This window comes from Ascoidea rubescens, assembly GCF_001661345.1.
Source record: "Ascoidea rubescens DSM 1968 unplaced genomic scaffold ASCRUscaffold_4, whole genome shotgun sequence".
Lineage (NCBI taxonomy): Eukaryota > Fungi > Ascomycota > Saccharomycetes > Ascoideales > Ascoideaceae > Ascoidea > Ascoidea rubescens.
The window spans coordinates 1019859-1043020 of record NW_017962916.1 but is presented as its reverse complement, the minus strand read 5'-3'; the positions used below and the strand labels follow the sequence as shown (position 1 = coordinate 1043020).

General features: G+C 30.9%; 4 protein-coding genes across 4 annotated transcripts; 3 read left to right on the top strand and 1 right to left on the bottom strand.

The window, feature by feature from the left end:
* Positions 1–131: 131 nt before the first annotated feature.
* Positions 132–2087, bottom strand: ASCRUDRAFT_7530 (C2H2-type zinc finger protein; the record flags this gene model as incomplete). Its single annotated transcript, XM_020193010.1, has 1 exon — positions 132–2087. One exon carries the CDS (start codon positions 2085–2087, stop codon positions 132–134), a length of 1956 nt encoding a protein of 651 aa, XP_020048412.1.
* A 1648-nt stretch (positions 2088–3735) lies between these two features.
* SUP45 (translation termination factor eRF1) lies at positions 3736–5445 on the top strand. Its single transcript, XM_020193018.1, has one exon. It carries the CDS (start codon positions 3887–3889, stop codon positions 5234–5236), a length of 1350 nt encoding a protein of 449 aa, XP_020048411.1. The 5' UTR covers positions 3736–3886; the 3' UTR covers positions 5237–5445.
* Positions 5446–5535: 90 nt separating this feature from the next.
* Positions 5536–8990, top strand: ASCRUDRAFT_75310 (uncharacterized protein). The gene has a single exon (XM_020193017.1). It carries the CDS (start codon positions 6025–6027, stop codon positions 8914–8916), a length of 2892 nt encoding a protein of 963 aa, XP_020048410.1. The 5' UTR covers positions 5536–6024; the 3' UTR covers positions 8917–8990.
* A 766-nt stretch (positions 8991–9756) lies between these two features.
* On the top strand, positions 9757–23124 carry DYN1 (dynein heavy chain; the record flags this gene model as incomplete). The annotated part of the gene is made up of 1 exon (XM_020193016.1): positions 9757–23124. One exon carries the CDS (start codon positions 9757–9759, stop codon positions 23122–23124), a length of 13368 nt encoding a protein of 4455 aa, XP_020048409.1.
* Between the last annotated feature and the right edge of the window lie 38 nt (positions 23125–23162).

Below are 23162 nucleotides of genomic sequence, written 5' to 3'. Positions count from 1 at the left end.
TTACTCTTAACTTTTATCATAAAATAAATGCTATAAAATAAATTACCACTAATCTTTTTGATATACATATTTTTTGTTTCAAATACAGTTTTATAAAGATATTAAGAATCTACAATAAAAATGAATTAACCCTAATTTTTGTTATTGTTGTTATTTTGAAATTCTACTTCTTCGTTATTTGTATCAGCTACCAAACTTTCATTTGATAAATTTTTTTTGTCAAAATTTAATCCTGCTAAAAATTCTTCTCCATAGTTGCTTATCAATTCATCACTTGTTGCCAATAATCTAGAAATATTTGATAGATTTGTTCCAGTAGCTGACATTAATAACTGTTTAGTATTCTCAAATGATTCACTATCCAAATCAAAATTTAAAAAATTGCTATTTCTTGACTTTAACGTTCCAATAGAAGCTTCATCATTTAATCCATCGGCTTCACTATTTATTGCTGAAGTTTTCATTGATCTATTATCTTTTTGCGCTTCAAATAATAGCACTGGTCTTAAGCAAAGCCAACCAGTTTCAGTCTTAAAATGTCTTCCAAGTGCATCTGCTCTTGCAAATTTTTTATTGCATCCCCATTTGGTGCCATTTTTCAATATACCACCACATTTATACTTTTTAATACCATCATGTAATGCTTCATGTCTCTTTCTGTCATGAGTTCTAGCAAATTTTCTTCCACAAGTGCTACAGGCATATGGCTTTTTATTGGAATGTGTTCTTAAATGTGATCTTAAATTGTATGGTTTATTAAAACTTTTGCCACACATATCACAAACATAAATTTCTTCGGATTCAGTATTCCCATTTATACCCTGAGTGATGACAGAATTTATATCAATTAAGTTGTCGTTTGAAAACCCAAGTAGTCTTGGTTGTTGATTTAAATTATTTTCTTTATTAGGTTTATTTCTACGTCGTCTACGACGTGGTAGACCTGATTCTTTAACAGCAGAATCCTGAGCAGTCTCTATAGCTGCATTAATAGTAGATTCAGTTATTGGTACTTTGTTGTTATTTCCATCAAATAAATTTGTAACAATATGATTTTTTTGAGACTGAAAGGAATCAGGTTGAAGATGATTGTTTCCATAATTTATAGCGTTTGTAGGCTGTGAAGTTATTAGTGGATTTAAAAGGGTATTTATTGATGGAATACTAGTTGTGATCAGCAAGGGCGATATTGAAGAAAATTGTGATTTTTCAACTGAAGGAAAAACTGAGTTATAATTATATGCTAGACAGTTTTGATTAATTATTGGATAGGGGAGTATTGGCAAACTTGATGGCATAGGTTGCGAATATACTAATTGAGGCAAATTGTAGTTTGGCGCATTGAAATTTGCATTGAAATTTGCATTGAGATTTGTATTAAGATTTGTATTAATACCTGGATCCATAATTTGATTATTATATTGATATTGGTATTGGTATTGACACTGTTGCTGATACTGATATTTTTGGTAGTCATTCATTTGATTATTATCCAACAATAAAAGATTTCTATTGTTTCTATTTTGTTGATGAATATTGTTAATTGTATTTATGTTATTTATGATATTGGTGTTATTATTGGCATCCAAAAAATTTGAGGGAGGTAAGGTGTTTAATGGAGGTAAATTCGCGTATTGATTAAATACCAAGTTTCTATTGAAAAAACCTTGGTTTTTCTCTCTGATATTATTGATGTTCAAATCAAGGATATTGTTATTCTGTTCTGGATAATTATTGAGATTATTATTATTATTATTATTATTATTATTATTATTATTATTATTATTACTATCACTGTTAATATTACTGTTAATATTACTGTTAATATTAGAAATAGCGGCAGTATTTGAAGTGGAATTTATTTGATATGCTGCAGGAGAACCAAATGATTTGTTTAAATTCGAGGATTTGGGAGAGGAACTAGGGCTTGCCATAATTTTTGGTGTTGGAGTTGTTGGACTGATAATCGAAGAAGCAGAACTACTAGTGTTATTACTAAGATATGAAGGTGTACTGATAGCCCTTGAGTTGGAATTATTTATAACAGACAAGTATTGATCAAAACTACTTGTTAATTGTTGTTTCATGATAATTAAATGTAATTGATAAAAGGAAAGCTAAAAATTATTTCAATTACTCTTTATCTAATGGATGATCCTTTTCAATGTTGAAAATGAAATAGTGTATAAGAAATTAAAACCGGTGTTTAAAAAGATTTGCTTCTGGAGTAGTAGTAAGAATAGGTTTTGAGAAGAGAAAATCAACCAAATTAAAGATTAAAAGAGGAAACCAACTAAATAAATATGGTTGGATCACTTAAAATTTTACATACAATATCATAAAGACGATACATTATTTTGCATTTGTTAAATGATTAAAAACCGGCTTTTTGAATGCAAGTAATGTAACTGGAAGAAAAACATCACACCCAGCACATATGAATTGGAGGCATACTTCCCTGCAGAAATACAATATTCGGGTAACTTGTTTTAACAAACTAACATTGTGATAGAAAAACCAGTAATTAGTAAAGACAACGTTCTAGCCCATACCCTGTGAAACAAGGATAATACTACTATTTCGAGTGTATGCAGCCGCGCATATTGGTTCACCATTACGTGTAGTATGACTCAGGCTTTTTCACACGGTAATTGAATATTACTTTGAAACAGATAGCCTCAGTCGCCGGCGGTATTTAAAAAAATATTGCAAAAGCCTTCTCGGTGAATAACAGTCAGAAGACCGTGCCTCCAGACCTTGTGTACAAAATACAATATAACTGAACAAATCAAGAAATATAAAGCATAAATAGATTATACCAGGGACATTTTTTGTTTTTATTGATAATAGGGTTTACTTTAGCTGGGGGTTTTTATTAAATAAGATATTTTTTAAAAGAAGATTCTATTATTATTACTTACCAATGATCTATAATAACGAGTGTCTTGGAGATGGGTTTCAATATTGTTTTTCACTTGAGTGCTTTTATTTCATAAAATTTTTAGTTAGCAGTCACAAATAAGAATATTCCAAATACGAATAGTGAAAATAAATGCCCTTATTGCCGAACTGTTTAATGTTATTTTTATTTTCGATAAAGCTAGCAGAATAATGTGATGAAAACAGAATAAAGTTAAAATAAGTACAGGTTCAAGCTCGATTCAATACATAAAGAAATAAATAAGAGGCAGTGTTATTTATTTTTATTTTTGGACAATTTGCAATCCCTAAAATGCCGATGACAGCGATAAATATAAAAGATTGAATTTACTTTTAGCTCCATAAGCCATATTATATTGTGCTTAATTAAATATAAATATCTACATTGAGAAATAAATAGGAAATATTTTGTATATAATTTAGGTAGGGGAAATGAATAAATAAGCTTTAACAAGAAAAAGGGTTAGAGTGAAGTTTGAAAAATGATGGCTATACTCGATTATTTTATCAAACTTTGAAACCAAAAAAGAAAAACAAAAACAAAAACAAAAAAAAGATGAAAAAGTAAATTCAAACGGAAAATCTGGAGATAGAAGTTGAAAGTTGCTTTTTGAAGGTACTTCGTCTGATTAAGTAATTAAGTATGATTTTTATTATTATGTAAGAAAAGCTTATTTAATAATGCAAGCCATCAGGTTGGATTCATGATTTTTCACGTGGTATTAACTTTTGTAATTGGAGGGAAAAATTTTAGGTTATTTTTTTTCACCCAAGTTGCTTTATGAACAAATATTTCAAAAACTTGAGGTGATAGTTAAAAAATAACGAAAGCAAATATTCCAAACTAATTTTGGAAATCAACTTATCAATTTAGTAAAAACAGGAAAAAGCAAAAAAAAAAATTACAAGAGATAAAAAAGTTAGAAACAATAAAGAATAATTAAAAATGGCACCTCTAATAGATGAAACAGATGCTGAAAAAAACATTCAAATTTGGAGAATCAAGAAAATTATCAAAAAACTTGAGGTTGCTAGAGGAAATGGTACTTCAATGATTTCATTGATTTTACCACCCAAATCACAAGTTTCAATTACTCAAAAAATGTTGACAGATGAGTATGGTACAGCTTCTAATATCAAGTCAAGAGTTAATAGGTTATCAGTTTTATCAGCTATTACCTCGACTCAACAAAAATTGAAGTTGTATAATAAAGTTCCACCAAATGGGTTAGTTATATATTGTGGGGATGTTATAACTGAGGAAGGAAAAGAAAAGAAGTTGAACATTGATTTTGAACCATTTAAGCCAATCAACACGTCATTATATTTATGTGATAATAAGTTCCATACCGAATCATTGGCAGAGTTATTACAAAATGATGATAAGTTTGGGTTTATTGTTATGGATGGTAATGGAGCATTATTTGGGGTTGTTTCTGGAAATACTCGAACAGTTTTGCATAAATTTACTGTTGATTTACCCAAGAAGCATGGAAGAGGTGGTCAATCCGCATTACGTTTTTCGAGATTGCGTGATGAAAAAAGACACAATTATGTTCGAAAAGTAGCTGAAGTTGCAGTACAAAATTTCATTACAGGAGATAAGGTGAATGTCACTGGGTTGATTTTGGCAGGTAGTGCAGATTTTAAGACGGAATTGTCGAGATCAGATATGTTTGATAATAGATTAGTAGCCAAGATCATCAAAGTTGTCGATGTATCGTACGGAGGTGAAAATGGGTTCAACCAAGCCATTGAGCTATCAGCAGAGACTTTGTCGAATGTCAAGTTTATCCAAGAGAAAAAATTGATTACCAGTTATTTTGATGAAATCTCTCAAGATACAGGGAAATATTGTTATGGTATTGAAGACACATTGAAGGCGCTTGATTTGGGGGCATGTGAAATTGTGATTGTGTATGAGAACTTGGATATTATTCGATACACGTTGAAGGATTCAGAGGGCAAAGAGGTTGTGGCATACCACTCACCCTCTCAGCATGGGGAAAATAGCAAAGATTATCTATTGGATAAAAACACTGGGCAAGAAATGGAGGCCGTCTCTGATCAACCGCTATTGGAATGGTTGGCGGAACACTACAAAGAGTATGGTGCTTCATTAGAGTTTGTGACCGATAAGAGTTCAGAGGGAGCTCAGTTTGTGAAGGGATTTGGTGGTATCGGAGCTCTTCTCAGATACAAGGTGAATTTCGAGCAGTTGGTCAGTGACGATGAGGACGAGTTCTACAGCGACAACGACGCAGGAGCCGACGACTACGACAGCGATTTCATTTGAGCATCAAGAGCCGCTGGAGATGGTGGGTTGATGTTCTGAAGAAGGTGGAAAATAGGATTCAGGGTGAGTGGCAGCCCAGAAATAGTATTGAGGGACGTTTTAGTTCTTTGAGTCTATAGAGAAACACTGGTTAGAGCAAGTAGATCCGCTAACAGTGGCCTCCGGCCAAGGCGCTCTGACGAGAAATACACAGCAGCAACAGCACCAGCAGCAACAGCACCAGCAGCAACAGCACCAGCAGCAACAGCATCAAACGCAGACGCAGCAAAAGCAGCAAAACCGCCACAACAGCTCGGACCACTGCACGTGCCGTGTCCGGACCAGCATCCGCAGGGGTGGGAGCGTTAGTGAATAGAGCTCAGGTAACAGAATAATGAGACGAAGAACACAGACTTTGGCTCTGGATGAGGGCCCTTGTGCTCGTTGATCGTTTAGCCTCTGCTCCCTTTCTGCTCCTGCTTCTGCGTCTGCGTCTTCTGACTTTTCTTCTGCTGCCTCTGCTGTTTCTGCTGCCTATTTTACTGGTTCTTCTGCTCTTGCTCCATCTGCTGTTATGCCTCTCATCAACACCTCTGTCTCTCCTGCCTGCTCTCCTTCCATTCACACCTCCATCTCCACCTCCCCTGCTGTTTTCCTTTTTCCATCTGTTTTCTTCTGAGTTTGTTTGCTATTTTGGTCTTCTACCATTTGCCATTTATACAATTTTTCCTAGGTATCATTTATCTCAAATAGCTATCAAATAGCACAAAAATAGCATTAAACAAGATAATAAAAAAAATTCCTAAATAATGTCCATGACCATCGGCGCTGCTTCAAGTTTTATCTCTAGTCTAGATGATAATCTTCCTGCTCAGTCCTCCCAGGGCGTTATTGAAATTGGCTATATAATCACTTCTGCTCCTTACAATGACAATGAAATAAACCCCAAACTAATAGAAATCGCTAATATAATCAACTATAATGAATCGAATCACATCTTTATTGAACTGCTAAGTCTGAGGTTATTCAATTTAATGGATAAAATCATAATTCCCGCCTTGAATTACTCTACTCTTCTACCTCCTCCTTCTCCTTCAACTGATTCAGATACCCAATCCATTGCAACGAATCTTTTCAATTCCGATGAAGAAAAAAACACTTCCATTATTTTAGCCGCTGACATCATTCAAAGCGTTTACCAAATGATTCAAAATGGTTTATATGTCATTCCCGATATAACTGCTGGCGTTTTAAGCGTTTTGTTGGATGTTTTAAAAAACCAGTCAAAGACGAAATCGACTAAATTTGCCTTTAAATCCTCAATTCAGATCGCGCTATTAAACGCCTTTGAAATGGTTATTTTACAATCGGACATTGATGAAGACTTACTATCCTGGTTAACTGGTGAATTGCTAACTACAACGTCTAAAAATCAAATTCTCATCAGAGCACTACTATGCTCCTCTGTAGAACTATTACTAGACAGAATCATCGTTGAGGGCTTGCCAACCGGTCAATTTTTAAACCCAAATAATATTTACAACAATTTAAATGATATCACAATGACAATTATATCTCAAGAATCTTTTAAAACCTCAAATATATCTAACGACTATCACAAATATCAAAACAACCTTTTAAACGCAATGGCAAAATGCGTCAACGCTTCAACTAAACCAATCAAGGACATACAATTAAATACACTTGTTTTAAAACAAAAGTTTCAAAAAGTTTTATCAATATATCAAAATAATAATAACAATAATAATAACAATAATAATAACAATAATAATAGCAACCAATTTAATAATAACATTTCCTATAATTCCGTTTTTCAAAATCAAAATAAACATTTAAATCAAAATAGAAATTTAAATTTAAATCAAAATTTTAATCAAAATTTACATCAAAACATGCTAATCCCTCTAACCCCAACCAGTTCAAATTTCCCTAAATTTTCTGAAATTAGCGTTATAACTGATAATATTACCTCAACTAATTCTGCAATGTCAAAATCAGAAACTCTTATGACTAACCCTACTTCAACTACAACAACAAATACAAATACAAACACAAACACAAACATTATCCCAATTGAAAACTATTTTGAAAGCGACTTTAATTTCGATCTCAATCATACAATTAACTCAAATAACAATACTGTAAATGTAAACATCCTCAATCAAAATAATCAAAATAGTAACATTGATGAAATTAATCATGAAGCAATCTCTTCTTCTTGCTATAAATACTATCTACATAAAAAATCAAACCTGAATTCAATTCCAAATTGGTATAATGATCTGTTTCAAATTAAAAAAGATTACCCAATACAAAACAACAACAACAACATCGTCACCAACTTCTCTGAAAATCAAAACAACAAAATAATCCAAAATCAAAAACCTTCAACCATCAAAACTTCTCTAAGTGAAATTACTCCAAGACAGATCTCCAAGTTCAACCAAATTAATCTACTTCTGTCTCTAGATAAGAGTCAAAATAAAGAAAATATAGAGCAAAAAACTTCTCATTTAGGAAATTTGGAAATCAATGAAATTAACAATAACTCGTTGATAAACCAAACGAATCTAACCATTTCTAAAAATAAACTGCAACCATTGAATTATAAGAATAATAAAATTGCAAATAAAACCACTTCTACTGACTCTAAAAAAAAGAAGAAAAAGAAAAAGAAAACATTGTCTAAATTTGGATTTTTATTTTGTTTCCTGTCTAAAAAATCAAAATTAAAAACATCGGCCAAACTGGTTAACACATCTGTAAAAACACTGAAGGCAATAAAAAATGATACTCTTTCTAATGATTCTACAAAAAAAATGTCATATAAAATGTCAACAGAAACAAATGATAAAGACAAGTTAATTACTATGAAATCTTTGACATCAAGTTCTAATAATCCAAGTATTCAAAAATCCAAACCAACCTTTACGCTGGAACCATTATCTAAATCCAATATAAACTCCATTGCTTCTACTGGCTCGACTTCCTTGAACAAAAAACCATCTATCATAAATTCTCAATTGATTAATCAAATAAATGAAAAAAAGAGAAAAAGGAAAAGTTGGTGGAAGAAACGGCTTAGTACTGGAAAGAACTCAAATATAATTGAAATTCTGAGCATGACAATTAAAAACTCTGAAGTTTTGAAAAATAAAGATGCCAATAGAATATCAAATAATGATGATATTATCAAGAAAAGTGGCAAGACAAAATTAGGTCTCAATGAAAATGATAAGAATGTTATTTCAAAACAAGATATTAATTTTAATGCAAAAGATAAAGAAAAAGAGAAAGAAACAGAGAAAGAAACAGAAATAGAACTAAAGAGAGAAACCAGAAAACAAAATCCTAAAATATCTTTGATTTGTGCGCCTTCATTAGCAAATCAACAATCAATTGGAATTGATGAAGTTATCAATGCAAATAACTTGAGCGCCAATTTTGAAATGGATGAGGAAACTGAAATGTATAAGGGTCAATCAAGCACTGATCTTATAGTGAGAAATGGTTACGCAAAGAAAGCGCCATCAGTAAGAACATTCAGAAGCACTACTTCTGTGAATACTACAAAATCCGGAAGACTGAACAGAGAAAGAGCAGTCAAGCAAAAAACAAAGGCCAAGTATTCCAGCAGTCATAGAAGACAGCCAAGTGTATCTAATTTGAAATATGTTTAAGATTGTAACTCTCAGAGGTTATAAACATTCATAATTATAAGCTATATAAATTTTGGGCAATTATAATATAGCGGTTATTTATATTAGATTAATTGATTTTATTTTATTTTATTTTATTTTATTTTATTTTATTTTATTTTATTTTATTTTACTTTACTTTACTTTACTTTACTTTACTTTACTTTACTTTACTTTACTTTACTTTACTTTACTTTACTTTACTTTACTTTACTTTACTTTACTTTATTTTATCTTATTTTACTTCATTTTATTTTACTTCACTTTATTTCACTTTATTTCACTTTACTTTTGTTTTTTAATTTTTTTAATATTTTTCTCTTTTGTTCTTTTGCTCTAGTTTTTTGCTGCTAATTTTGCTTAAATTCGTTTCATCTCTTTATGTTTTATCTATTTTTTGTTGCTATACTATGTTTATATTATTTCACAATGAAAAATAATAACTAATGATAGACTGCTGTTGGTCTGTATTCTGCACTCTAACTGGCAACCACTTGCCACGATTACAAGCACCAGGCAAACTGCGGCGGTGCAATACATAAGCAATTAGCTAAGCAGTCGCAGCATCCAACACTCGCATCCAACATCTACACATGATCTTGCCGCTGATTGTTTATTTCTTCAGCAGGCAACTCTAAATGTTGGAAAGCTCTCCTAGCTATCAATTCCCACCCATCAACCAGTATTAATTGATTATATACTATATGGTCTACTTTTTGTAACCGATAATCAGTGCTAATAGCTTTCATATACACAATTACACAAATTGGATTAATATAGACCCTATATATTTTGAATTGAGAGAACCAGACACCACTGAAGATGGCTCTTGATCCTTTACTATACCTTAATCATGACGATTCCTCCAAAGACACCAATGATACTCTGGTTATGAATCAATCAACAAAACTTATCTCCAAAAAGAATTTTGTTGACAGCAATGTTGACCCAAATCAGGGTGTTGATGATGTCACTCATAATGAAAATGGCCTTGTATTACCTGTTTCCTCCCTAATTGACTTTTTATTCAATTTATCAAAAATCCTTCAAAATGCTGACAGCGAAGATATAATATATTTTAACAATTTAAATTCCACTAATTTGTGCAAAAATTTTATAAATAATCAATTTCCTTCCACAATTTTTATTGTAAAGTTGTTCATCAAAAATTCCACATCAAAGAATACCTTCTTGTTGTTAAATACTTTAATTCCCCTAAATCAAGTTTTGTCTACAATAGTCATTATAAAGGAAAAGGGTCTATTATACAATAGAAATTTCCTAGATTCTCAATTACAGGTGATTAATTTACCAAACTATCCTCTAATTAATTCAGTCAATCGTCTGACAACTAAATTTAATGACTCAAGTAATATCAAATCTATCACCGAAAATTCTGATATTGATGATAGTAACAATACTGACTCTTTTATTGATAATGATAATACCGATGAAAACCCTAATTCAGTAAATTCTAGCTCCAATTTAATCATTAAAAATGATGACAGAAAATCCTATGAAACACTTCGAACTTTAATAAATTTGGGTATCTCTCCATACTTTGAAGCTTTAACTCAAATCTCAAATACCCCAATATTAGATACAGACTCTCAATCACTAATTGCGTCTATTTCAAATAATTTAAACACAAAAGTTTCTCCAGGTTCTAATTTAATTTCTATCAATCAACTATCAACTAATAACAATAACGATGATGATAATACTGGAGCAATTGGAAGTGCAAGAAAAAAATTAAGCGAATTGATTTTGTCATTGCAACATATTCAACAGTCTGTTCAAATTCCTGATTTATCCTTGACGTTACATCATACAATCAAAAACGCAATTGAATCTGCAAATCACAGTAATGATAAATTACCAATTGATTTTATTCCCGAAGATTTATTATCTGATTCAAATTTTTTAAATACTTTGCAAAGTATAGCCAATGGATGGATAAAATCCGTTCAGAATGTCACAAAATTATCAAGAGACCCATCTGAAGGTTCTGCTGCTGATGAAATCAATTTTTGGACATCAATGGAAAGTGCACTATTAAATATTCAAGATCAGTTAAACTCTCCTCCAATAGCTCTAACCCTAGAAATTTTGACCAAGGCCAAGAGATTTTATGCCACTCTCAGTTTAACAAATGATACAGGTTTGAAAGAAAGCTTATCAACTGCAAATAAGTATAATCAATTGATGAAAGACCTACCTTTAGATGAATTGTTGTCTGCAACAACTTTAAAAAAAATTGAGGAAGCAATTATTTTAATTATGAATCATTTGAAAAAACTTCGAGTGACAAACTATCCTATAAATAGAGTTTTACCGTTTGTTGAAGCAATATCTGCTGACTTGGACTCAAAATTAAAAATGATTATAAGAACTTTTAATTTGATGTACTTGAACTTTGACGAATTTTTATCTAAAACTCAAGAAATCAATTCTGTCTTCCTGATTTGGGATAAACAAATCAAAGAATTTACAAATCTTGCAAGAGAATTGTTAAGAAAAAGATCAGAAAAATTTATCTTTATTAGAATCAATTCAAAAACAAGAGCTCTAAAAGAAAGATTAGAATACATTCTAACTTTTAGGTCAAGACACAATGAGCTAATTATAACTCTTAATAACATTATCAATACCACAAATAAAAATTTTTCGAATTTCAAATTCAATAATAACATGAATCCAATTAACGAAATGGAATTTGCTTTTGATGCTGTAAGAAATATAGATATTGCCAACACTTCTGCTGAAGGTAAAAAATTTTGGGATTCTGCAGAAAAAATATACAATAACAGAGCTCAAAAGGTTGAAAATGCTATTGTCTCCATGTTAAGGGAAATACTATCAAATTCCAAAAGTGCTAATGAAATGTTTTCAATTTTCAATAAATTTAATTTTTTATTGTCCAGACCTTCGGTTAACGATTCAATTCAGGAATATCAGACACAATTGTTAGAAATTGTTAAATTGGACATCAATAATTTACAAAAGCATTTCCTTAAACAAACTGAATCTCGGAGATTGTTTAAAGCACGAGATTTGCCCCCTGTGTCATCAGCAATTATTTGGGCTAAACAAATTGAAAATAAGTTGAACTTTCTTTTAAATAGATTGGAATTGATTCTTGGAAAAAATTGGATTGAATATGTTGAGGGAAGAAAAATTTATATGGAGTCTGTTGTGTTCAAGAAAAAATTAAACACTGAGCCAATATATGAAACTTGGCTAAATGAGGTTATGGAAAATAATATTAATTCATGTCTTGAGTTGAACATTTTTAAAATTGTAAGAAATTCGAATGAAAAAACTGACTTGTCATTGGTAAATGGAGGATTAGAATTAGTGGTGAATTTCGATTTTAATTTAATTATAATATTCAAGGAGGTTAGAAATTTATGCTGGTTAAATTTTCAGGTGCCCCATTCTATTATCACAAGTGCAAGATTAATAAGAAAAGTATATCCATTTGCAATTAGCATTAATGAATCTTTAAGTATCTTTTTTGAGAGTTTGATAGAGTACGATACTTTAAATGAAGCTTCAATTTTAATGAAACCAATTAAAAACAATTTATTTAGATTATTACTGGATTGTTTTAATATAAGGTGGGTAGATTTATCTAAAGCTTATGATTTGCAAAAACTAAGTTCTGTGCTTGACCAAAATAGAGATTCTATTACTGGAAATGATGATTTAAAAACTAATATTACGAGTAGCATTGATTTGATTGAAAACCAATATTTGAAAAATGTGTTAAGCTTTCAAAATTCTGCAAATACATTTCATAATAAAATTGAGTTACTTAAAAAATTTAAATTTAATTTAAATGTTTGTTTTAATGAGTTGCTAGGTTGTTATTATAATAAATCATCATTTGAAAAAATATTGTCCATGATTCAAAAATTAGTGAATGAAATAATTTTAGAGGATTATAGTAATGTCAGTTTGCTTGTTAAAAAAATTAATAAGAAGATTGAAACAATTTTTGTTAGTAGATGCATCAAAGTTACAAATATTTGGATTGAATTACTTTCAAATGAATACTTGGAAAATGATTTTGAACTTTCGGACACAATTAAAAATTTTGAGATAGAAGAGAATATCGTTTCGAAGATAAATGACCAAGAAACATTTGAAAAAAAAATATCAGATGTCAAAAAGTTTCTTCCCATATCCAGACATGAAATCATTCTCAAGGATGACACAATATCTGTATATCCCCCAATTGAAAACTCAAAGTTAACTTGGATATGGAATTTACAACAAGCTATAAATATTGTTTGTAGTCAACGAATCATAGATGAAAGCAGTTATGAAATAAAAGTTGGGAATGAGAATATTCTTAATTCTATGTCAACAAAACATTCAAACGAACTGTCATTGAAATATTCTAATTCTAGAACAAATGGCCATAAATCACATATTTATGGCACTTTTCACAAAATAAATGGTTCTAAAGCAGTTTTAAATCAAATTGAAAGATGTTTGTTTAAAATAGAAGAGAAATTTACAAAAGGTAAGGAGTATGTGAACAGTTGGGTGCAGTTTCAGAGTTTATACGATTTACAATTAGAAGATGTTTACAAAACCCTAGCTTCTGATATTCTGAGCTGGTTAAATGTTCTAAATGAAATACGTCAATCAAGAAAAACCTTTGATACTATTGAAACCGAAAAAAAATTTGGAAATTATCTTGTGATAGATTACGAACAGGTACAGTTGCGTGTTAATGCCAAATACGATATTTGGCAAAAACAGATAATATTCAAGTTTTCAGAAATATTGAATTTAAAGATGAAACAAATAAATGGCGAAATATCAAATGCTAAAAACGATTTGGAAACTAAAAACAATGATCTATCTTCTACAAAAAATACAGTGCATTTAATTTCAAATGCTTATAAATACAAATCTTGTTACTCACTATGGCAAAAAAATTTAAGCCTATTTTCTGACGGACAAGCATTTTTAACAAGATACAGATTTAGGTTTCCTTCCGATTGGCTTTATTTTGAACAGATGGAAGGTGATTTTCTTGCATTAACACAAACTTTAAATATGAGAATGATAACAATTGATAGCCAGATAGATGCTATATCTAAAAGAATAGAAAGTGAGTCTTCAAGAGTAAATGAGATAATTTCTAGTTTTAAACTAAATTGGTCTGAAAAAAAACCAATATCTGGTTCTATTGTTCCAGATGATGCATTAAGGATTTTGAAAAACTTTGAAAAACAAGCCATTGAGTTGCAAGGTAGAACAGATTTATTGCTGAAAGCATCTGCAATATTATCTTTGTCAATTGCTGAAGATAAAACATTAAAAAATTTATTTGAGGAGATTCAAGATTTAATGAATGTTTGGTCTTCCATTGATGTCTTGTGGAAGTCACTTGAAGACCTACGTTCTCTTCAGTTCCACACCATTAACCCAACAAAGCTCAATTCCCTGTTACAGCAATTACTATTTAGAGCTCGGACAATGCCTACTAGAATCCGTCAATATGCTGCATTTGAAGATATTCAAAATGTGATTAAGAATTATGTTCAAACAAATCCTTTAATTACTGAATTGAAATCCGAAGCTATTAAACATCGTCACTGGCTAAAATTATTTAGTGAATTAAATATTGACAGTCTATCTCCAACTGCTTTAAGACTAGGGGATATATATAGTTTGCAGTTGTTATTACATCAACATATGGTTAAAGAAATAGTAGCTCAAGCTAATGGTGAAAAAATAATTGAAGATTCTTTGGCGAAAATCAAGGAAAATTGGTCAAGTACAACTTTCAATCTATTTAACTATAAGAATAAATGCCGCCTTGTCAAAGATTGGAATATATTATATGAACAGTCTGGAGATGATATTGCTTCTTTGGTTGCAATGCATCATTCAACATTTTTTAAAATTTTTGAGAAAGAAGTGATTAATTGGGAAGAAAAATTAAATCAATTATTATCGTTATTTAATGTTTGGATAGAAGTTCAGAGACTATGGATGTATCTTGAAGGTATTTTTGGAGATAACAAATTAGACATCATCAGTTTACTACCGATTGAATCATCCAGGTTTAACAACATAACATCTGAATTCTTTTTAACCATGAAAAGGATATTTAAATCTCAAATGGTTATTGATGTTTTAAATAATGATAATCTCCAAGAAAATATGCAGAGATATTTTGATGCTTTATCCAAAGTGAAGAAATCATTAAACGATTACCTTGAAAAACAAAGAGAATTATTTCCTAGATTTTACTTTGTTGGTAATGAGGATCTTTTGGAAATAATTGGTAATTCCAGTGATGTTTTGCATGTGGGGAAACATTTAAAAAAAATGTTTTCTGGTATTAATTCTCTTTTATATGAAGAACCGTTCATTAAAGGAATATCTTCTTTAGAAGGAGAGGAAGTAATTTTATTGAATCCAGTGACAAAATCAAGTTTCTTAAATGAATGGCTTTCAGAACTTGATATAGAAATTAAAGTTACATTATCGGCTTTGTTAGGTTCCTCATTAATTGATTTTACTGAAATAAATAACTTTGAAATTGAGCCCGAAAGTTTTTTCAATTGGGTTAAGAAATATCCAGCACAAGTTTGTCTTTTAACGGCCCAAGTGTTTTGGACTAGGATTGTTGAATCATCAATATTGGCTTCGAAGAGCAATTCAGAAGAAAACCTAAAATTTTTAATTACAAAGTACGAGCGGTTACTTAAATTACTTGCTACTTCTGTTATTGAAAAACTTGACAATATTACTATAAAAAAGTTAGAAATACTAATAATTGAATTAGTTCATCAAAGAGATGTGATTATTGAAATGTTAAAAAGAAAAGTTTCTTTCATTGGCGATTTTTATTGGAAATTTCAACAAACATTTTATTATGATGATTCTTTAGAAGATTATGTAGAAAGGTTAAAGGTCCACCAGGCAAACGTTGTTTTTTCTTATGGGTTTGAATATTTAGGAATTCCCGATAGACTAGTCTACACACCACTTACAAATCAGTGCTTTATATCTATGACACAAGCTGCTGCTCAAAGGCTAGGAGGATCGCCATTTGGACCTGCAGGAACTGGTAAGACTGAAACAATTAAATCTCTAGGACAAAACTTGGGGAAAATGGTATTAGTATTTTGCTGTGATGAGTATTTTGATTTTCAAGCTATTTCTAGAATTTTGTTTGGTGTCTGTAGAGTAGGGGTCTGGTGCTGCTTTGATGAATTTAATCGACTTCAATCTTCTATTCTTAGTGCAGTATCGTCACAAATTGAAAAAATAGAAACTGGTTTAAGCTCTCAAAAAGCGATCGAGCTATCTGGCAAATCTGCAGTTGTGAATCTTAATACTGGGATATTTATTACAATGAATCCCACATATGCTGGAAGATCTTCTTTACCTGAAAATTTAAAAAAGCAATTCAGAAGTTTTTCAATGGATAAACCTGACAGAGAAATAATTACTGAGGTCATTTTAATTTCCCAGGGTTTTACAACATCAAAACAAATTTCTAAAATAATAGCGGGCTTTTTTGTTGACCTTCAGAAAGTTGCACAAAAGGAATTACATTATGATTTTGGGCTACGTTCTATTAAATCAATATTATCTAATTGTGGAAAAATCAAAAGAAAAGGTTTTACCCTAGATGAAGAAAAAATTGCGTTTAAAAGTATTAAATCGTCAATTGCTCCTAAGTTGGTTTCTGCCGATGTCGAAAAATTTAATGAATTAACTATTAAGTATTTTCCTAAATTTGTTAAAGATGACCAAAGTGATGAATATGAAAAAATCATAGAAGCATTAAAGCTTGTAACTAAAGAAAACAACTACTCTTATAATGAAGAATGGATTAGAAAGGCTTTACAACTTTACGACATTCAATCTAATCATCATGGCTTTATTTTGGTGGGAAAATCTGGATTTGGTAAAACTGTTTTATGGGAATGTTTATTAAAGGCATTAAACAAAATCGACACCATTGATAACTTATATCATGTTATTGATTGTAAAGTTATGTCCAAAGAAGATCTTTTTGGGTCATTGGATTCGTCTACTCGAGATTGGACTGATGGGTTATTTACTAGTATATTGAGAAAAATAGGAGAGAATTTAAGAGGAGAACTTTCAAAACGTGTTTGGATAGTGTTGGATGGAGATATTGATCCAGAATGGGTGGAAAATTTAAATAGTGTTCTTGATGACAATAAAATATTGACATTGCCAAATGGTGAACGTATAAATTTACCTCCAAATGTTAAGATTGTTTTTGAGGTTGATTCGTTGAAATATGCAACTCCTGCAACAGTTAGTAGATGTGGTATGATATGGTTTGGAAATTCATTAGTCAGTTCTACCTTTTTATTATCCAAATTTTTATTATTTTTAAAATCGGATTTACTAGAAGATATGGAAGATATTGCTACAGCTTTTCAGACATCTGGACTTTCCTTGTTGGATTTTCAAGCAAAATGTTCCAATTATATATCTGATATTTTCGAAAACTCATTGTTGCAAGAATGTGTTGATTTTTCTTCTTCTTTATTTCATATTATGCCCTTTGATGAAATTCATCTTGTCAATTCATTTTTATCAATATTAAAGTCTTATATTAGAAAACTTATTGTCTTTGTTTCCAACAATCTATCTTTTATTCACGAAGACTTTTCAGAATATTGTCGAAAGGCTTGTTTTCTTTCTTTATGTTTTGGGTTTTCTGGATCATCAAATTTGGAAGGTCGAAATGAATTTTCAAAGTTTTTATTTGAAAAATGTGATCTTGAGATTGAATGCAATATTCTTGATTATGATGTTTCATTACCAGAGTCTCACTGGATTCCATGGCTTTCTAAAGTTCCAAAGGTCGAGCTTCAAACACATTCCATTACTCGACCAGATGTTATTGTTCCTACATTTGATACTGTGAGACACGAGGACCTAATTTACTCAATCATAAATGAGCATAGTTCTCTATTATTATGTGGGCCACCCGGTTCTGGTAAGACAATGACTTTATTTACTGCTCTACGTAAATCATCAAATTTAGAAAGTATATCATTGAATTTTTCCAAAGAAACATCTCCGGATTTATTGATCAAAACTCTTGAACAATACTGTGAGTATAAACGAGTTGCAAATGGGTTGATTTTGGCTCCTTCGATTCCAGGAAAATGGCTAGTCATTTTTTGTGATGAAGTTAATTTGCCAGCAAATGATAAGTATGGAACACAGACAGTTATATCTTTCATTAGACAACTTATAGAAAAGGGAGGATTATACAAAAATGGTTCTTGGGTTCAAACCCAAAATATTCAATTTGTTTTTGCATGTAATCCCCCAACAGATGCTGGGCGTAACCCTCTAAGTCTACGTTTTCTTCGTCATGTATGCTTAATCACTGTTGGTTATCCTGAGAGAATTTCGTTGAACCAAATTTATGAAACTTTCAATAACGCTATTTTGAAAATTATTCCCCAATTGCGTTACGCCTCTACTCTTTTGACAAGTGCAATGTTATCAGTATATTTTGAATGCAGTAAACATTTTCTTCCTAGTTCTCAGGTTCATTATATATATAGTCCTAGAGAATTAACTCGTTGGGTAAGAGGTATTTATGAAGCAATAAAGTCCCTTGAAAATTTGGAATTTGACGATTTAGTTAGACTATGGGCTCATGAAGCATTGCGATTATTTCATGATCGTCTTGTTAGCCAGTCCGAGAGAACATGGGTTTTTGAATTAATAAAATCTGTTGCTATCGAAAATTTTCCTAATGCTGATATTCAAAAGGTTTTTTTGGAACCAATCCTATATTCTAACTGGCTTTCATTAAACTATTCTTCTGTTGATTCTGATGAATTAAGATTGTTTGTTAGTGAAAGACTTCGTGTTTTTAGTGAAGAAGAAATGGATGTACATCTAGTTCTATATGATGAGCTCTTGGATCATATTTTAAGAATTGATAGGGTTTTGCGTCAACCTCAGGGACACCTTATATTAGTTGGGCCTAGTGGTAGCGGAAAAACCACTTTAAGTCGATTTGTATCCTGGATAAACGGTTTGAAAATTGTTCAATTAAACGTATCTAGAAAATATTCTCTTCGAGATTTTGATAACACTTTAAGGGATCTTTTGAGAAGAGCGGGAACATTAGGAGAAAAAATTTGTTTTATTGTTGACGAATCGAATATCAAAGAAACTGCATTTTTAGAAAGAATGAATACATTATTAGCTAATTCTGAAATTCCTGGTCTTTTTGTGGGAGATGAACTAAGTTCTTTAATGACGGCATGCATGGATCACTCTCAATCACAGGGTTTGTTACTTGACACTCAAGAAGAACTATACAAATGGTTTACACAACAAGTAACTGAAAATCTTCATGTTATTTTCACTATAAACAATCCAAATGATAAGTCATCACCACAAATCATTTCTTCTCCTGCTTTATTTAACCGTTGTGTTCTTAATTGGATGGGCGATTGGAGTAATTCCACTTTATATCAAGTTGGTTCAGAAATGGTGCAATCAGTCCCTATCGATATGCCAGACTACACCAAACCAACTGATTTTTATCATATTGTGCCTCAATATGTGGATACATTTAGAGATGTAATTATCGATGCTGCTGTTTTTATTCATCGATCTGAAATAAAATATGTCACACAGAACAGAGTTCCACAAAAAACTCCTGGGCATTTTCTTAGTTTAATCAAAAATTTTATTGAGATATTTTTACGTAAAGAGGATGAGCTCCAAGAACATCAAAGGCATATTAATATGGGGCTTGATAAATTACGCAACACTGTTTTGGAAGTTAAAGATTTGAAAGAAAACCTTTCCGAAGAGCAATCAAAGTTAAAAGCGAAAGAAGCAGAAGCCAAACAAATGCTTAATAAAATTTTGACAGATCAAAACCAAGCTGAAAGAAAACAAGAGGCTTCCGAGAATATTCAAATAGCATTAGAACAACAAGAAATTGCAATTGGTGAACGAAGAACAGTTGTTATGAACGATTTAGCCTTGGCTGAGCCAGCAGTTATTGAGGCTCAAAATGGTGTGAAAAATATTAAAAAGCAGCATTTAACCGAAATTCGAAGTATGGCAAACCCACCAGAAGCTGTGAAAGTAACAATGGAGAGTGTATGTATATTATTGGGTTATAATGTAAATACTTGGAGAGATGTTCAGTTAATTATTCGTCGTGATGATTTTATTGCCAGCATTGTTAATTATGATAATGAAGAACAATTAACTCCAGATATTAGGGAGTTTATGGAACAAGAATACCTTTCTCGTTCCACTTTTAATTATGCAACTGTTAATCGCGCAAGTAAAGCGTGTGGACCATTATTGCAATGGGTTGAGGCTCAAGTAAGATACTCAACAATACTAGATAAAATAGCCCCTTTAAGAGAAGAGGTGTTTTTGCTTGAAGATGAAGCCAAACAAACAAAAGCCAAATTAATAGCCATTAATGACATGATACAAGAGCTAAAAGATAATATTGAAGAATTAAAAGAATCTTATCAAAATTTAATTACAGAAACCCAAATTATTAAAAATAAAATTAATTCAACTCATTCAAAAGTTAATAGATGTGTATCATTGTTGGAAAATTTAACGATCGAAAGAAGAAGATGGGCAAGAAGTATAAATGATTTCACTGGACAAAGAAAAGGCTTAGCAGGAAATTCGCTATTAGCCTCAGCTTTTTTATCTTATTGTGGTTACTTTGATCAGAAGGCCCGTAATCAATTATTAGTAATTTGGAAATCAAAATTAGAATCATCTGGAATAACATTTGATGAAAATATAAGAATAATTGAATTTTTATCACAGCCTAATGAGATTTTACAATGGCGTAAGGCTGGCTTACCTGACGACGATTTATCAGTTGAAAATATGATTTTAATACAAAACCAAGAAAAGATCCCTTACATTATTGATCCTACAGGAAATATTGTAGATATTCTTATATCTCAAATTTCTCCTAAAAAGTTAATCACCACAAGTTTCTTAGATGATGGTTTTGTAAAGCAGATTGAAAATGCGTTGAGATTTGGAAATTCGATTTTAATTCAAGATGCAGAGCATTTTGATCCAATCATTAGTCGGGTTATTAGCAAAGAGATTCAAAAGGCTGGTGGTAGATCGTTAATTCGACTAGGAAAACAGGAGGTAGATTGTTCACCTGATTTTAAACTATATATTCAAACTAAAGATCCACTGGTAATTGTTCCTCCCCACATTTCATGCAGAACCACAGTTGTTAATTTCACCGTTACAGAAAGTAGTCTTGAGAGCCAGACATTAAATATGACTTTGAAGAAAGAAAGACCAGATGTTGAAAAGCAAAGAATTGAATTGATAAAACTACATGGAGAATATAAAGTTCGCTTACGTTTTCTTGAAGATAAATTGTTGCAATCCTTAAGTGATACTGAAGGAAATATTTTAGATAATGATGAAATTATCACAACTCTTGAAAACCTAAAAGTTGAATCCAAAGAAATAGAAATGAAAATTGAGGAAACTGATAATGTAATGAAAACAGTTGAGAAGGTTCTTGAAAACTATAATATTTTATCCTCAAATTGTTCGGCTATTTTTAGTCTTTTAGACCGATTTCAAGATATAAATCCATTTTATCAGTTTTCTTTAACCTATTTTATTGATATTTTTAAAACTGTTCTTTCACTTAAATCTAATAAGAATGAAAATAGAGTGAAATCATTAATTTTAAGACTCTATCAAGAAATTTATTCAAGAACAGCCTTATCTATGCACAATTCTGATAGACCTGTTTTTGGTTTATGTTTGTATGTTTTATTTCAAAGTATTCAAATAGGGAAAGACTTGCTACAAACACTCATGGAGATTCTTGGATTAATATCAGAAGAAAATATTAATCCTTTGAAATTAAAGAAAATTTTTGAGCATTTTTCAATCAATTCAAATTCTGAAAATTTTGTTACTTTATTAGAAAACTATACTGAAGATAATTTCAAGTTGGTGCTTGAAGAAAATAAAGATGAAAAGCTTGAAGAATTAAAAGTGTTATTAGAAGTATTATTCAAGATGCAAGAAACCCCAGATGCTTTTGTTCAATCATTTTCCAATTTGTGCAATTTCCTATTTTTGCCCGGAGTTCCATTGTTTGCTTCATCGTATGATTTTTCTAATATTGTTAATATACACAATAACTCTTTTGAACCATTTATTCTATGTTCGCCAGAAGGCTATGATCCAACATTCAAAGTCAAAAATTTGGTGAATACCTTTGACATAAAGTTGTCAACAGTTGCTATGGGCTCTGCAGAAGCAGTAGATATAGCAAATCAAGAAATAAAAAAAGCTTCAAAAGAAGGATACTGGGTCCTTATTCAGAATATACAAATGGCTCCATTGTGGTTGGAATACTTAGAAAAGCAATTGAATTCTATTTCAGCAAATAGCAAATTTAAACTCTTTTTGACCTGTAACTTAACATCTGATATTCCAACAACTTTGCTAAGAACATCATTTAATTTGGTTTTTGAAAATCCTCCAGGTATTAAAACGGTAATGAATGAAATATTCAACGAAATCCCATTAGAAAGAATTGAAAGAAAACCAGTTGAAAGAAGACATTTGTATTTTTTAGCAACATGGTATTATGGAATAGTTCAAGAAAGATTAAGATATGTACCTATTGGTTGGAGCAAAAGATATGATTTTAATAATGCAGATTTTCAATCCAGCTTGTTTGTCATTGATGAGTGGGTGGATAAAGTATCAAAAGATAGAACCAATATTTCACCGGACATCATTCCTTGGAAAGCAATTCAACATTTAATCAGTGATGTAGTCTATGGTGGAAAAGTTGAAGATGTTGAAGATCGTAATTATCTTTCCAAATTATCTGCAAATGTTTTTTCTTCAGGGTCTTTTGAAATCGATTTCAATCTTTTAGAATGCAATGAATTAGATTGTCAGACAAAATTATTTGTTCCAGAAGGAAGAACAGTTGAAAGTTATAAAAGGTGGATTAATGAATTACCTGATGTTGAGCCACCAAATTGGTTAGGGTTAGAAAATGAGGTGGAATCAAAAATTAATGCAAAAAAGGGCAAAGAAATAGCTAAAACTATCCAAACTACGATCGGTAATATAAGAAAAGTTCAAGAATGATAATTGATTATTTACTGATATTTATATATATATTGATT